Source organism: Hippopotamus amphibius, chromosome 2 (genome assembly GCF_030028045.1).
Source record: "Hippopotamus amphibius kiboko isolate mHipAmp2 chromosome 2, mHipAmp2.hap2, whole genome shotgun sequence".
NCBI classification, from domain to species: Eukaryota; Metazoa; Chordata; class Mammalia; order Artiodactyla; family Hippopotamidae; genus Hippopotamus; species Hippopotamus amphibius.
In genome coordinates, this window is record NC_080187.1 from 216,990,964 (window position 1) to 217,004,177 (window position 13,214).

The 13,214-nt window shown below is 41.6% G+C and overlaps 1 protein-coding gene across 9 annotated transcripts in view; it reads left to right on the forward strand.

Annotated features, from left to right (window-relative positions):
* SCAPER (S-phase cyclin A associated protein in the ER) overlaps positions 1-13,214 on the forward strand; it is a 445,755-nt gene that overhangs the window by 409,672 nt on the left and 22,869 nt on the right. For 6 of the 9 annotated variants that reach the window (XM_057723485.1, XM_057723488.1, XM_057723487.1 and 3 more), the window contains 2 exons: positions 1,030-1,267; positions 6,382-6,531. In XM_057723485.1, coding sequence (XP_057579468.1) covers positions 1,030-1,267; positions 6,382-6,531 — 388 coding nt within the window. Of the gene's footprint in view, positions 1-1,029; positions 1,268-6,381; positions 6,532-13,214 lie in introns of those variants that run through there. The other 3 variants (XM_057723489.1, XM_057723494.1, XM_057723491.1) reach the window with 3 other exon arrangements.

Sequence of the window (13,214 nt, forward strand, 5' to 3'; positions counted from 1 at the left end):
TGGTTAGAACAAATGGCTACAGCAGCTACAGACCTTACATCTCAGATTCAAGCCCTGTGGAGGAAAAGCGAGGGCTTCTTTGCAGACATTTCAGCACAAGAATCTCCCTCCATGTGCCCCTTACCTTAGGCCTACACACCCTTGAGCTAGAGTGAATAGGAAGGAGGACCCACCTGAAGCACGTTGGCTGTCAGAAGGGGAGAGAAACCTGGGTATGGTTTCTCGAGGGGGAGGAAACGCTTGGCAGCCGCATTTACCAAAACTGTAGGCTCTTGGTCACTAGATGCTTCATGTATACCTGAGTTCAGGAGTGAGGTGGATTTAACAAACCCTCTCTTTCCTATTGATTTTAAGAATTCGTTTGCCACTGCCATTGCTTCTTGCTCATCCATAGCACTGCCTGCCACTATTGCTAAACTGACTTCAAGGTGATTTGTACAAAGCTAATCCAGCACTAGCTTGTTCTTGGGAGTCTGGCGCCTACAACCTGTCCTGCCAGTACCCCTTGATGATGGAACTGTGCCTTCACAAGCAGTTGAAGTGTCTCCCTGTCACAGTATACCAACACACTACTGGGTTTAGAGGTTTAGAGGCCTCTTGCTTTCCTGGTAACTGCCTCCCCTGAGAAGATTCCCTTGTGTATCCAGAAAGGAAGCCATGGTGTTTTTGATTTCTGAGTTCCAACAGGTCTCACGGACTCTGTCCAGTTCCCCCAGACATGGAATCTATACAGAGTGGGGCTACTTAGGCCACAAAAGGGCCCACAGGGTGTAGCAGCCTCAGCCTGGCTGCAGAGTGTTCATTTGCCACTGCTGCAGCAGCCTGGTCTCCCAGCTGGAGAAAAGCGCAGGCCACAGTGCACTTAGGCGGGGGAGGGCTGTATTTATTCCTTGAGGTTTCTTGTTACCTTGCTACACCACTCACATGGTTTGCTTTTAACGGTCTGCTTGTCCTGTTCCATTTGACCTATAAAAATGCTAACATTCTTTAAGTAGATTTCTCTTAAAGAGTTGAATGTTTCTTTATCAGGTCAAACAGCATATTTGACATTAATCGCCAGGATCCCACAGGACTGACAGCTGCTCTTCAGGCCACAGACCTGGCTGGAGTTCTGCATATGCTCTACTGTGTCCTCTTCCACGGCACAATCTCGGACCCCAGTGCTGCCAGTCCCAAGGAGAGTTACGCCCAGAACACAGTCCAAGTGGCCATTCAGAGTTTACGTTTCTTCAACAGCTTTGCAGCTCTGGATCTACCTGCTTTTCAGGTACCAGGAATTGGTTAACCAACCAAGAGTTAATAATTTTGTGTAGATATGATGAGAAGTTCTTCTGGATTGGGGCATAAGGAATAAGCTACAATACAGGAAATTATAATACATACTATTTATTAAGCTACTGTATTCTAGGAACTGTATTAGGTGCTCTGCAAATGCTTTCTTGTTTGTTCTCATGGCTGCCCTACAAAATATTGTTATACCCATTTTACAGATGGAAAAGCTGGCAGTTAAGTAATTTCCCTGGATTACATGTGGCTGAGCCAGGACTGGTGCCCATGGTTATACTGACCCCAAGCCTATGCCATTCCACTACTTATAAATCTTCAGTCTTGGTTTCTTTAGAAAAGGCATTATCATCCCATAAACGTTTAAATATTAAGGAAAGTAATGGTTTCTTATATAAACAGAACCAAAATTAGATAAATTGTTTTGATTGATATGACTCTCTATGGATGATTTAACTGACTTGTGTCCAATGTAAAGTGCATGTGTAGTTAAATGTGCAAACCCCTATAAATTAAGTTTTTATAGCTAGAGAAAGAAAAATTGCTTTATGCTGTAATACCAGACTGTCAGCTTAGAAACAGATTTTTTTTCATGTAGGAAATTTAATTTTCAAAAACACTGAACCTTTGGAACAGAGCAAGCCCCAAGGAGTAGACTTTCTCTTTCAGTTTATTAACTGTCAAGTGATTTCATTAAAAAAGGAACAAACTTGGCAGATGATGAACCCATAATTTAGATGAATTGCTTTGCTCAAAGGGAAAAAGGTAATGGAGATACAAATGTATGAAAATTGTAGTCCTTGGCCATCGCAAGATGGAAGAAACACTTCTGCTTTGTAGCTGGTGACAAATGTGCAGTTCTTGTCTTCCTGTCATTCTTTTCACAACTGGAAATTAGTAAGTTGTATCATTGAATTAAATATCTTTCAACTTTGTAGAGTTAGTTTATCCATCATAAGAACAGAAATCTCTTCCTTAGGGTTAATGCTTTTCAGTTTTCAAAGCACTTGAACTAGCCTTAGGTGGTAACTACACAATATGTAAAGTTCTGAGAGTTTACAGCCACCCCTAAAACAAGAGAGATCTGCTTCAGAAAATGCCAGCGGTTCTTGCCTCTGAGTTGAACATAACATTTGTGTTTTATGAGACCCAAGCTCATTATGTTCTGTCTGGAAACAGCTTGGAAATCAAGATATGCTAATTTTATGTCCTCAGAATATGGACACCACCAGGCTACCCATCAGCTAAGTCCAACTAGAATGATTTCTTTTGTTACTAGGGATTATGAAAAGCAAATACCTAAAAATATTCCTTAGCTTCTGGTTTTATGGGTCTTCTGACCAGGATTTATATCAGGGGGCTCCACACATACACAAGCATTTACATTAAGTCTGCCATTCCATCAGTCACTCTGAGTGTCAGGGAGCCCCAGGTCCCTGCCCCACCCCCACCCCTCCCTGAACTCACAGCCTATGTAGCCTTACTCAAAAGAACCACTGAACTCCAGCCAGCCCTGCTCCCTCGTGGCCTTTAGGCACCATGGCCAATAATGTTAGAAAAAGTCAAAAATCCATTTCTGGTGCCCCTCTTGCCCAAATAAGATAAAACCAAGATTTCTCCTCTCCAGCTCCTTGCCTTATTGAGCCCAAAGTATATTCCCTACTTGAGCCGCTTTTGCCACAACCGCAGGAAAAACACAAGGTGACTCAAGAGTCTTCAAGCCATCCTTAGAGTGAAATGCTCGCCTCCCCAGTGGAATGTCCTTTCTTAGCTGGTTCTTAACAGTTCTTTTGCTCCTTTCTTCTCTGTCCTTCCTGTTACTCCATATTTCTCTTAATTCTTTCCTGCTTTTTCTTCTGTTCTTGATCTCTGTTCTGACTCTCCTGTCTTATTTTAGTCAATTTTGCCATCACTACTTCTCATTCTCTCCCCAGACATTGTTCCCAGGTACCCTTTCCCCCTTAACCAGTGCATGAGCCAGGAAAGCCTTCAGGGACCTTCCTCCTGGCTGCCATCTTTTTGGTACCCAAAGTCCAGCAGATGTTTTTCTCTTATTCTTCATCAGTGTGTGCAGGGACCCAGATGCCTGGAATTTCTAGCATCAGGGCCTTTAATACATCTACCAGTGATTACCTTATTGTTCCCATTACTTTTATACATTTGAAAAATAAACAAACTTAGTGGGGTAAACAACAACCATTGTGATCACAGATTCTGTGGGTCCAGAATTCAGGCAGGGCTTTTCACAGTGAGGGTAGCTTGTCACTACTTCACAACGTAGGGCTTCAGCTGAGGGGCTCGAATGACTGGGGTTGGGGGCTGTGGAGAAGAGGGGCAGGTTGACTCAAATAGCTGGGAGCTGAAATTATCTGGAGGCTCCTTCACTTTCATGTTTTATGCCTGGGATTACTCAAAGACTAGGTTCACCAAGGACTGTTGGCCAGAGACTCTACATATGGCTTCTCTGTGTGACTTGGGCTTCTCAAAACATCATAGTGTCTGGGTTCTCAGTAGGAGTTTCCTGAGAGGAAGCTTCTGGAAAACAAGTGCTCTAAGAGAACCAGACAGAAGCTGCATGGCTTTTTATAACCTGGCCTCAGAAGTCATATAGTTACATATCAACCATCCTCAATAGGTTAAATCAGTCATAAGTCCTCCAGATTCAAGAGGAGAAGACATAGGACCCATCTCTCAATGGGAGGACTGTCAAAGATTTATAGTCTTTTAACTAACCCCTACATTCTGTTGAGCAAGGTAAAGCAAAACATATGACCACACAGACATCGATGTAGATAGACATCTGATCAAGCATGCAGTGCTCAAGTAAATACCATACAAATATACAATATTTGCATTGTAAAGCAATGGGTGAGTTTAGGAGGAAAGTATTATTTTTAATGATAGATATGGTCAGAGAAACGTATATTCTAGTCCATTAAAACAACTTACTTGTCAAAAGTAAGATTTCAGGAACTATGTTTACAAAGCACAGGAAAGGAGATTTTAGGTACAGTATGGCTCTGACCTCAGAAAAAAATTGGGAGACAATTTATGAATTGCCTGGGAGGATCAAAGGAATTGAAGAAGAAAATTGAAATGAGATAAATGGTCTGACCCTCTGAAGAGTTAGACAAGACAATGTAAGACATGTTGACAGTTTGAGTCACAGTGCATCTCAGGAATGCATCTCTGTAGAGCTGTTATAGAGAAGCATCCTCATCGAGACCTCTGGGTCTGGAGTCAGACTGACCTGACTTTGAGCCATCGTACCACCAAGTTGTATGACCTTAGACAAGTCACTTGAATCCTTAAGATTCAGTTTCTCATTTGTCAAATAGAGATTACAAACACCCCAAAGTGTGAGGATTAAATGAGATTACATAAAGGCACTGTGTTAGCTAGCACATAGTAGGCCCTCAAGAAACGTGGACTGACTCATCTTCTGAAGGTGAAGAATTTACCCAAACCATCTTGCAGATGTTGAATCAGAAGGTTAAGTTTTGAATGCAGCATTCCCAGTGCTCCTGTCCTCTTCTTCAAAGCCATAAACCTATGTGACTGTTTTGTGTGAGAACTCATCGCATAGTGGTAACAAAAGGTTATCCATTAGAGTATTTTCTTAACTGGTTCCATTTCATTGTATACTAATAAGGCTGTCAAAACATTTTTTTCCATTCAGCAAAGAGTCTTGATTTCACTCTGAATTCATATTGGCACAGATGGCCTTGAGATCCTGGATATTGTATATTGCATACACTTTGACAGTTTTTACAATTGAAGGTGGTCTCAAGAAACAAATCAATGTACTGACTTGGCAATTAATTCTGGCTAAAGAGGAAATATGGTTTCCTTGAAAAATTGGTTTAATTTTTATATTCAAACTTACATGCCCCTTGACCTGCTCTTATCAGTGAAGGTTAAACAGAGGGCACTGGGTCACAGCATGCTGGACACAACTAATTAAATAAGGGCTGAGCTGAGAAGGTGTCACTACTTGATTTAAAGGAGCAAGGCCCTCCTGAAATCTCTTTGGGGCTTGAAAAACATTTTGTCTCAGTGCAATGAAACTGAGACAGAAGGCACTCTTAAAATTTAGCAGTAATTTTGTTTCAACAGTATTCATTAAAAAGACTGTGTTTCACCCGCCTGTAGGCAGAGTGAATTCATTGAAACTTCTAAGCTGCAACGTATCTGACCCGGTTCAAGCCAGCCAAGACCTCAAATCAAGAGATGAGTTTAAGACGCTGCCTTTTCCCACAGGCCCGCAGTGGTGCTTCATTCCAGTGTGGGCTGCGAGTGTGTTCTGTGGGCTTCGCCTCTCCCCTTTGCCCTCCTGTCGCTCTGTCTGTTTGACATGTTTATTAAATAGAAGCTTCAGGCTGCACAGGCAGACTCAGGCTCTCCTCCAGCGTCGCCCACCACCAACAACCCTTTGCCTGTCTCGAGAAAGGATCCCAGAAGCCTCATAGCTGAGGGGGCTTCATGATTTGTTTGTTGTTGTTTTTTTTTTGGGGGGGGGGGGCGGTTGTTGGTTTTTTTTTACATTCTTTTGGGAGCTCTAGAGCTGTTTGAATAATAACTAGTTGTTTATATTTCTTATCTATTTGAACGTAAGTAAATAATTAGAATTATATTTTAATCCCTGAATACAAGAAAATATTTTCTCCTTGAGAAACAAAAAAGTATTGAAAGTTAGCTAAATGGTAGATTTACAGGTGAATTTTGGTACTTTTGTATTTTTCCAGATTTTCTATAGTGAGACTGTTTGCTCAATGAGAAGAAAATACCTCATTAAAAATGGGATAAATACCCATGCTTTAAGTGAATAATGTCTTGATCCACATAATACAGGCATTTGACCTGCTGTGCTCTATTTTCTGTCTTTTTTTTTTTTTTCCAGGTTAAACGTTGCATTTAGTACAGTCATTTATTAGAGCAGGAATCCCTGAACTGAACTGTTAAGCATAGTGCTCTAGAAATTTCATATACTTTTCCGGCATCATGGCAGAAAGTGCACAGGGCTCAGTCTTGCTTTGTGATTTGCAGCCCTGGCTCTCCCTAGGCTGGGGAGTTCTAACTGCTCCTTGTCTTTGTCAGTCTATCGTAGGGGCAGAGGGCTTGTCCCTTGCATTCCGGCACATCGCCAGCTCCCTACTGGGCCACTGTAGCCACGTCTCCTGTGAAAGCCTCCTTCATGAGGTCATCGTCTGTGTGGGCTACTTCACTGTCAACCACCCAGATAACCAGGTAAGAGGTCCAGGAAAGTTCCTTAGACTGCTTCCCCAGCACTGAGAGTGTGAGGTATTGGAGTGAGAAAAGGCAGGCTAGCCTGCTGGAACCCATCTGTCCTGTGTGAGCCTTTAACCAGGCTCCAGGGATATGTCTCTGACTTCTTCTCTCCAAAGAGATTTGATCAGCACTAGACCAGCACTAGGACTTCCTCTTAAAGCTATAAAAACAAGATATTTTTAATAGAATATTTTTCTTAAGCCACACAGAAGCATCTGCTCCCTTACCGCATAGATTCTGATGATTTATTCATTATTTTTTGTTGTTGTTTTGATGAAATAGATTACATCTTTCAACTTGGTCACTTTGCAAATAGTATTAGAGTCTGGTGCTTTATGAAACTGCTCTTGGTCTTTGGCTTCTGCCTAGGTGTTTAAGAGGGTGCCAAATGGTGTTGGAGGGGAGCCTGAGGAGGCAGGGCTTGGGCCTTACCCCCTTGAATCACCCAGAGTAGTTTTGCTTTTAACTATTTTGATTATTCGGTTTCTGAGCAAGATTTCATTTGTAAATAGGGTTCTGTTGCTCTAAAAAGTTGGGAAATCTTACAGATTTTATTTTAAAAATAACAATAATAAAGCACTTTATCTTTTTTTAAACTTTTTATTTTATATTGGCGTATAGTTGATTAACAATGTTGTGATAGTTTCAGGTGTATAGTAAAATGATTCAGTTATACATATACGTGTATCTTTTCTTTTTCAAATTCTTTTCCCATTTAGGTTGTTGTCTTTATTTTTAAAGACAGGCTTATGGCATAACTAACATATCAAATTGTAATTCCTGACAACCTCATTTATCTAAAGCCTCCTACTCAGCAACCTTAATTATGTGGATTATAAGTGAGAAAAAGGCCTCTGAACAACCCTTAACCCTCACTCAAAGCTTACTAATTTTTATTTTAGGCAACTCTCTAATAAGTGTGCTTATTAGATTTATTAGCCTGCAGTAAACTAGACCAGGGCAGAAGGACAGGAGATAGTTGTAGTGCCAAAGCCAAATACAAGGTGAGAACCTACACACTAAGAGCTGAAATTGCCTACCTGATACGGAGAAAGAGGATAGGAAAAAACAAGACAAGCCCAAGAACTCAGGAATTGTAGCCATCTGGGACTTCCCTGGCTGTCAAATGGTTAAGACTCTGTGCTTCCACCTGGGGAGCATTGGTTCAATCCCTGGGCAGGGAACTCAGATCCCGCATGCCGTGCAGTGCAGCCAAAAAAGAAAGAAAAAGAAAAAAGAAATTGTAGCCATCTGGTTCAAAGGGACACTAACCCCTGTATTTTATTTCCCTGGATAATTGTTGATGCCCCGGTGCTGACCCTGAGTGAGCATGGAGGCAAAATGTATGTTCTGTGTATTCCCTTTAAGAAGGTTGAGGAATATGCAGTCCATTCTAGAAAGATTTCCATGATTAAGATACAGAAAATGTGGACCCTTACCAGAATAAGTGTCATATATAGAAAAATTCCCTTTTCACAGACCTTGGTGCCAGAAGGGCAGATCTTTCTCACCTTCCACCACGGGAGCATTCACTCAGTGCTCTCTCCCCTAGCCAGCGCCTCCAGGTACCGATGCTTTGTCCTTTCCGTGGACCAGGCCCAGCAGGTTCACAAGTCTCCTACAAGCTACTCAAGGAAGGAAAGTTGAGCGAAATCTCCTGTGTGGTTTTCTTTTCTTTCTTTCTTTTTTTTAAAATAAATAAATTTATTTATTTATTTATTGGCTGTGTTGGGTCTTTGTTGCTGCACGTGGGCTTTCTCTAGTTGCGGCAAGTGGCAGGGGCTACTCTTCATTGTGGTGCGCAGGCTTCTCATTGCAGGGCTTCTCTTATTGTGGAGCACAGGCTCTAGGTGCACGGGCTTCAGTAGTTGTGGCTCACAGGCCCTAGAGCACAGGCTCAGTAGTTGTGGCACACAGGCTTAATTGCTCCACGGCATGTGGGATCTTCCCTGCCTAGGGATCGAACCCATGTCCCCTGCATTGGCAGGCAGATTCTTAACCACTGCACCACCAGGGAAGTCCACCTGTGTGGTTTTCTTTTCTTCATGTGTATGCATTCGACCTATTAAACTGCATTTCATTTCCCTTTAAGAGTTTGTTTTTATTTTTCTGATTACAAAAGTGTTTCTTACTCATTATGAAAAAGATAGGCGGGCTTCCTAGGTGGCGCAGTGGTTGAGAATCAGCCTGCCAGTGCAGGGGACACGTGTTCAATCCCTGCTCCAGGAAGATCCCACATGCCGCGGAGCAACTAAGCCCATGCGCCACAACCATTGAGCCTGTGCTTTAGAGCCCATGAGCCACAACTATTGAGCCTTTGTGCTGCAACTACTGAAGCCCATGTGCCTAGAGCCCATGCTCCGCAACAAGAGAAGCCACGGCAATGAGGAGCCCGCGCACCACAACGAAGAGTAGCCCCCACCCACCGCAACTAAAGAGAAAGCCCGCGCACCGCAAAAAAAGACCCAACACGGCCAATAAAATAAATAAATAAATAAATTTATATTAAAAAAAAAAGGCAAGTGTGAAAAAGGAGGTAGAATCAGTTATTCCTGATCTCACTGTTGAGTTAGTCACTGTTACCATTTTGGCAGGTTCCTTACAGTCTCTTTTCTGTGAATATTTTTGCCAGTTAATATTATTGAGATGTAAATGACATATAACATTGTATTATTTTTGTGTGTACAATGTGAAGATTTGATATATTTATATATTGCAAAATGATTAGCAGAGTAAATTTAGTTAATAGCCATCACCTCACATAGTTACAATTTTTTTGCTTGTGATGAGAACTTTTAAGATCTACTCTCAGCAGCTTTCAAATATACAATACGGTATTGTTAACTCTAGTCACCATGCTGTACATTACATCCCCAGAATTTATTTATCTTATAACTGGAAGTTTGTACCTTTTGACCACCTTTACTCATTTTACCCACTTTCTACCCCTCTATGAATATTTTTACATAGCTGAGGTCATATGGTATATACACTCTATCCTGTTTTATACACTTAACTTATATCAGAATCCTTCTTTGTGAAGACAGTTCTTAATGGCTGCATGGCTTTATCTTGTGTAGATAGCCCATGGTTTACCTAACAATTTCCTGCTTTGTACTTGTCGTTTACCATTTATCATGACACTATCTACTGCACTTGTAAATTGGTAAGTAATTTGTGTGTGTGATAATATTTTGCTATACACTTCTACAACAAAAAGTTCAGTTCCTTCAGCACATCCATGTTTAGGGATGGTTTGAAACTCTTTGCTTAAACCAACTCTGTTGTGATGAATTTACTGAACTTAGAACTGTGTGGGATTTCAGAGAGTTTTTCTGCTAATGCCGAATCACAGAATAACCCTCTCCTATAGATAAAACACACACTCTGAGTATTTGTGGGCTCACCAGAGTTGATGAGAAACGGGGTCGGGGGAACTGGTATTTGGAAATGGCATGTTAGAACTGACATGGACCTGATGGCAAAGACATGACTGGGCATGTTGGACCAAGAAAAAAGCAGATTAAATGGGAAGAGAGAGCAGCAAGCAATATAAGGAGGAGACAGACCCTGTGGCCTCTCAGGTGGGGAAGAAGCTGTGGGGTTTAGAGATAATTATTGAGAAGTAAGTTCACTATGAGGAAGAAATTAGAAAGCAAAAATGGCCAGACCTCCTTTCACAACACCTTGCCTCCCAGAGGGATTGAATCCTAACTGGACATCCACTTCTGATTTGGTGAAAGGTCAGAGAAGTCAGTTGAGTCCAGAGGCAATTGCTGAAATGCAACAATCTGTGAAAAGAAAGAATGTGATAAAAAGTAAAGAAGAAATCAGAAATTGATAGAAATGATAGTAATTGTCCAACACTGAGACATTGCACCTTGTAGCAATGCTTTTCTAAGCATAACCTCTGATATTTGTAAAATTCTTTATGTTACTCCCCCCATCTGTTGTCTCTTGGACCTCATTAGCACTTCACTGAGGCTGTAAGCAGAGGAATTATTCCCACCTCACAGACAGGTGAGGAATTGGGATTCAGAGAGGTGAAACAAGCCCCCTGAAATGACATAAAGAATTGCTAAAATACCAGGACTAGCACCCAGGTCTTGCAAAGCCCAACTCAGTGTGCTTTTCATTTCACATTACTTAAGAAAATCAGATGTGTCACAGGCCTCTTCTACCAGTGATCTCTGAAGTATTTCTTGGGCAGGGTGGAGGGTTTAGAAGATGATACCCATTTACCAAGATAGTACATTGAGAAGCTGCCGTTCTGCAACTCTGAATGCTGACTGGGAAGCTTCTGGGACATATCTGTGCGCCTTACTTGGCGAAGACTTGTAAAGATTCTGGGAAGGTATAAATGAGTGTGTTTTATGAACACAAAATGGACCATAATCTAGCAAATAGAAGGTCTGGGTTCTAACCTCAGCTCTGCAACTAGCTGTGGGATCTTAGATAAATCATTTTCCCTCTTGAGGCTTGAGCATTTTTGACCATATGAAGAGGTAGCTTGGTTCTGGAAATGGATAGTGGTGATGGTTGCACAATATTGTGAATGTACTTAATGCCATTGAGAATGGTAGGCTTAAAAATGGTTAAAATGGTAAATTATATGTTACATATATCTTACCACCAAAAAAAAAGGGGGAGTGGATTGTCCTAGATGATCTCCCCTTTGAGCTCCATGAGTCTGTGATATTTTAAAGGCTGAGATTAGAACCAGAGACCAGCATTGTGATCTTATGGGGACATATTGTGGTTTTTTTAGGCCCTCTTTGCCCTGTTCCAGATTCTTGCAGCACTAGATGGCTTCGTGAGCTGCTTGCCCACTCCATGGCAGCTCATCCTTACAAGCTGAGTATAGCTTGGCTCTCCTGCCTTAATAGAGGGGTTCCATTGGCAGACACAAGCAGAACTTACATGTGAGATGTCAGGGTCCTTGCTGTGTGATGCCCTCTTTAGCCACAGTCATTTCACCTGCAGTAAATGGCCATGCTCACCATCCGTGGCTGGGCTCCACGTCCATCAGGCTGCATGGCAAGGGAAGGGTAGGGGAAATAGCCTCAAGCTTGTTGAATGATAGCTGCTCATATCCCAGTAGAACTGGGGAGTTTTCTATAACTAAAAAGTTGATTATTTATTTTCATTCTAAATCCCCTTTCTGCTCCCTCCAAAACCAAGTGAGCATTTGCTGAGGGATGTGGAAGTGCACTTTTAAGCTCTCATTCCAGTTTCAGTCACAGTTTCATGGAGCCTTCATCCTAGAAGGGCCATGAGATATCTAGTCCGGCTCCCTCACACTGTAGATGGAGAAACTGAGGCTCAGAGAAGGAAAAGGAATTACCAAGCAAGAACTGGCAGAGCCCAACCTCCTGATTGGCAGTCCAGTTAGTGCCCTTTCCACTGCACTTCTGTTCTTATGAAAGTGAATTTATTTAACCTAATGCCACTTTCTTTAAATCAGAGAAATTTCAGAGGAGAAATTATGATGCTCAATTCATTTAATGTTTCCGTATCATTAGTCAAAAGTCAGGTTAATTTGCAGGGCCTGTTTGTCCACAGAGGATCCTTTATTTCCTACTGGGGAAACAGCTTGTGTCTTTATAAGACAGGAGATCCTGAACTCCTGCTGCAGCCTAAAGCTGTTTTATTAGGAAACTGCTTTGCATAAAGGATGGGCATTTTTTATTTGCCACCATTTAGTCTATTAACTTGGAAGACTGAGCCCCATGATACCAAGGATGACTTTAGAAGAGAAACTTGGTAATAAAAGTAATGCCACATCCTTAATAGAACCAATCATCTGTTTCCTATAGGGTTGCAGTTTCTAATCAAAATGTTTTTTTTAATCAAAAGCTTCCTTGTATTTTATGGTACTTTCATGACTCTTTCTAAGTTCCTTCCCATTTAATTATTGTAATGAACATAATTAGTATGTGCTGTCAGCCCTTCACTTTATTTACATTTTATATTGGATAATTAAATGTGGTCTGATAATTAAATTAACTCGAATGACAGATGATTTGACTGCCTGCATATTACTGTATTGGGAATAAGCACCTTTGCATATTCATTTTAGTTAGTGACTGACTTTTTCATTGGGAAAGACCCCATAGATTCCAGCTATCAGAGCCAGAGTCTCCTGTGATGGTTGGAAGGAGGAAGGATCCCACTGGCCCACCCTCCCCCCATCAGCTTCTCTGTAGGGAGTCATGCAGATCATGTAATCATCTGCTCTGCACGGCACCAAAGGTTCCGGAATGCATCTGGGGAGATCAGAAGTTGTGAGTAAGCTGGACAGTGAGGCTCTTGAAACTAGATCCTGCCTGAGCTGTGTGACATGCATTTTCCAAGTCTTTTTTAGTTTAATGACTTAATAAGAAAATCCAAACATTAACTAGCTAAACATTCCTAAAATGTATCCATTGTACTCACCTCAGAAGTTTTCCTGCAAACAAAAACAGGGCAGTTTCCCAGTTGTATACCATCTGCAGGTGAGGGACACAGAATTGTGTTTTTAGAGTGACAGCTTTCCAGAGCTCCATTCTAGCTTTTAGAACTTTTAGAGGTGGCCTAATTCCTGGGCAGACATTCTTACTTTACTCTTTGTTTTTCTCAAAGGCAGAAGGTCCTAGGTTACA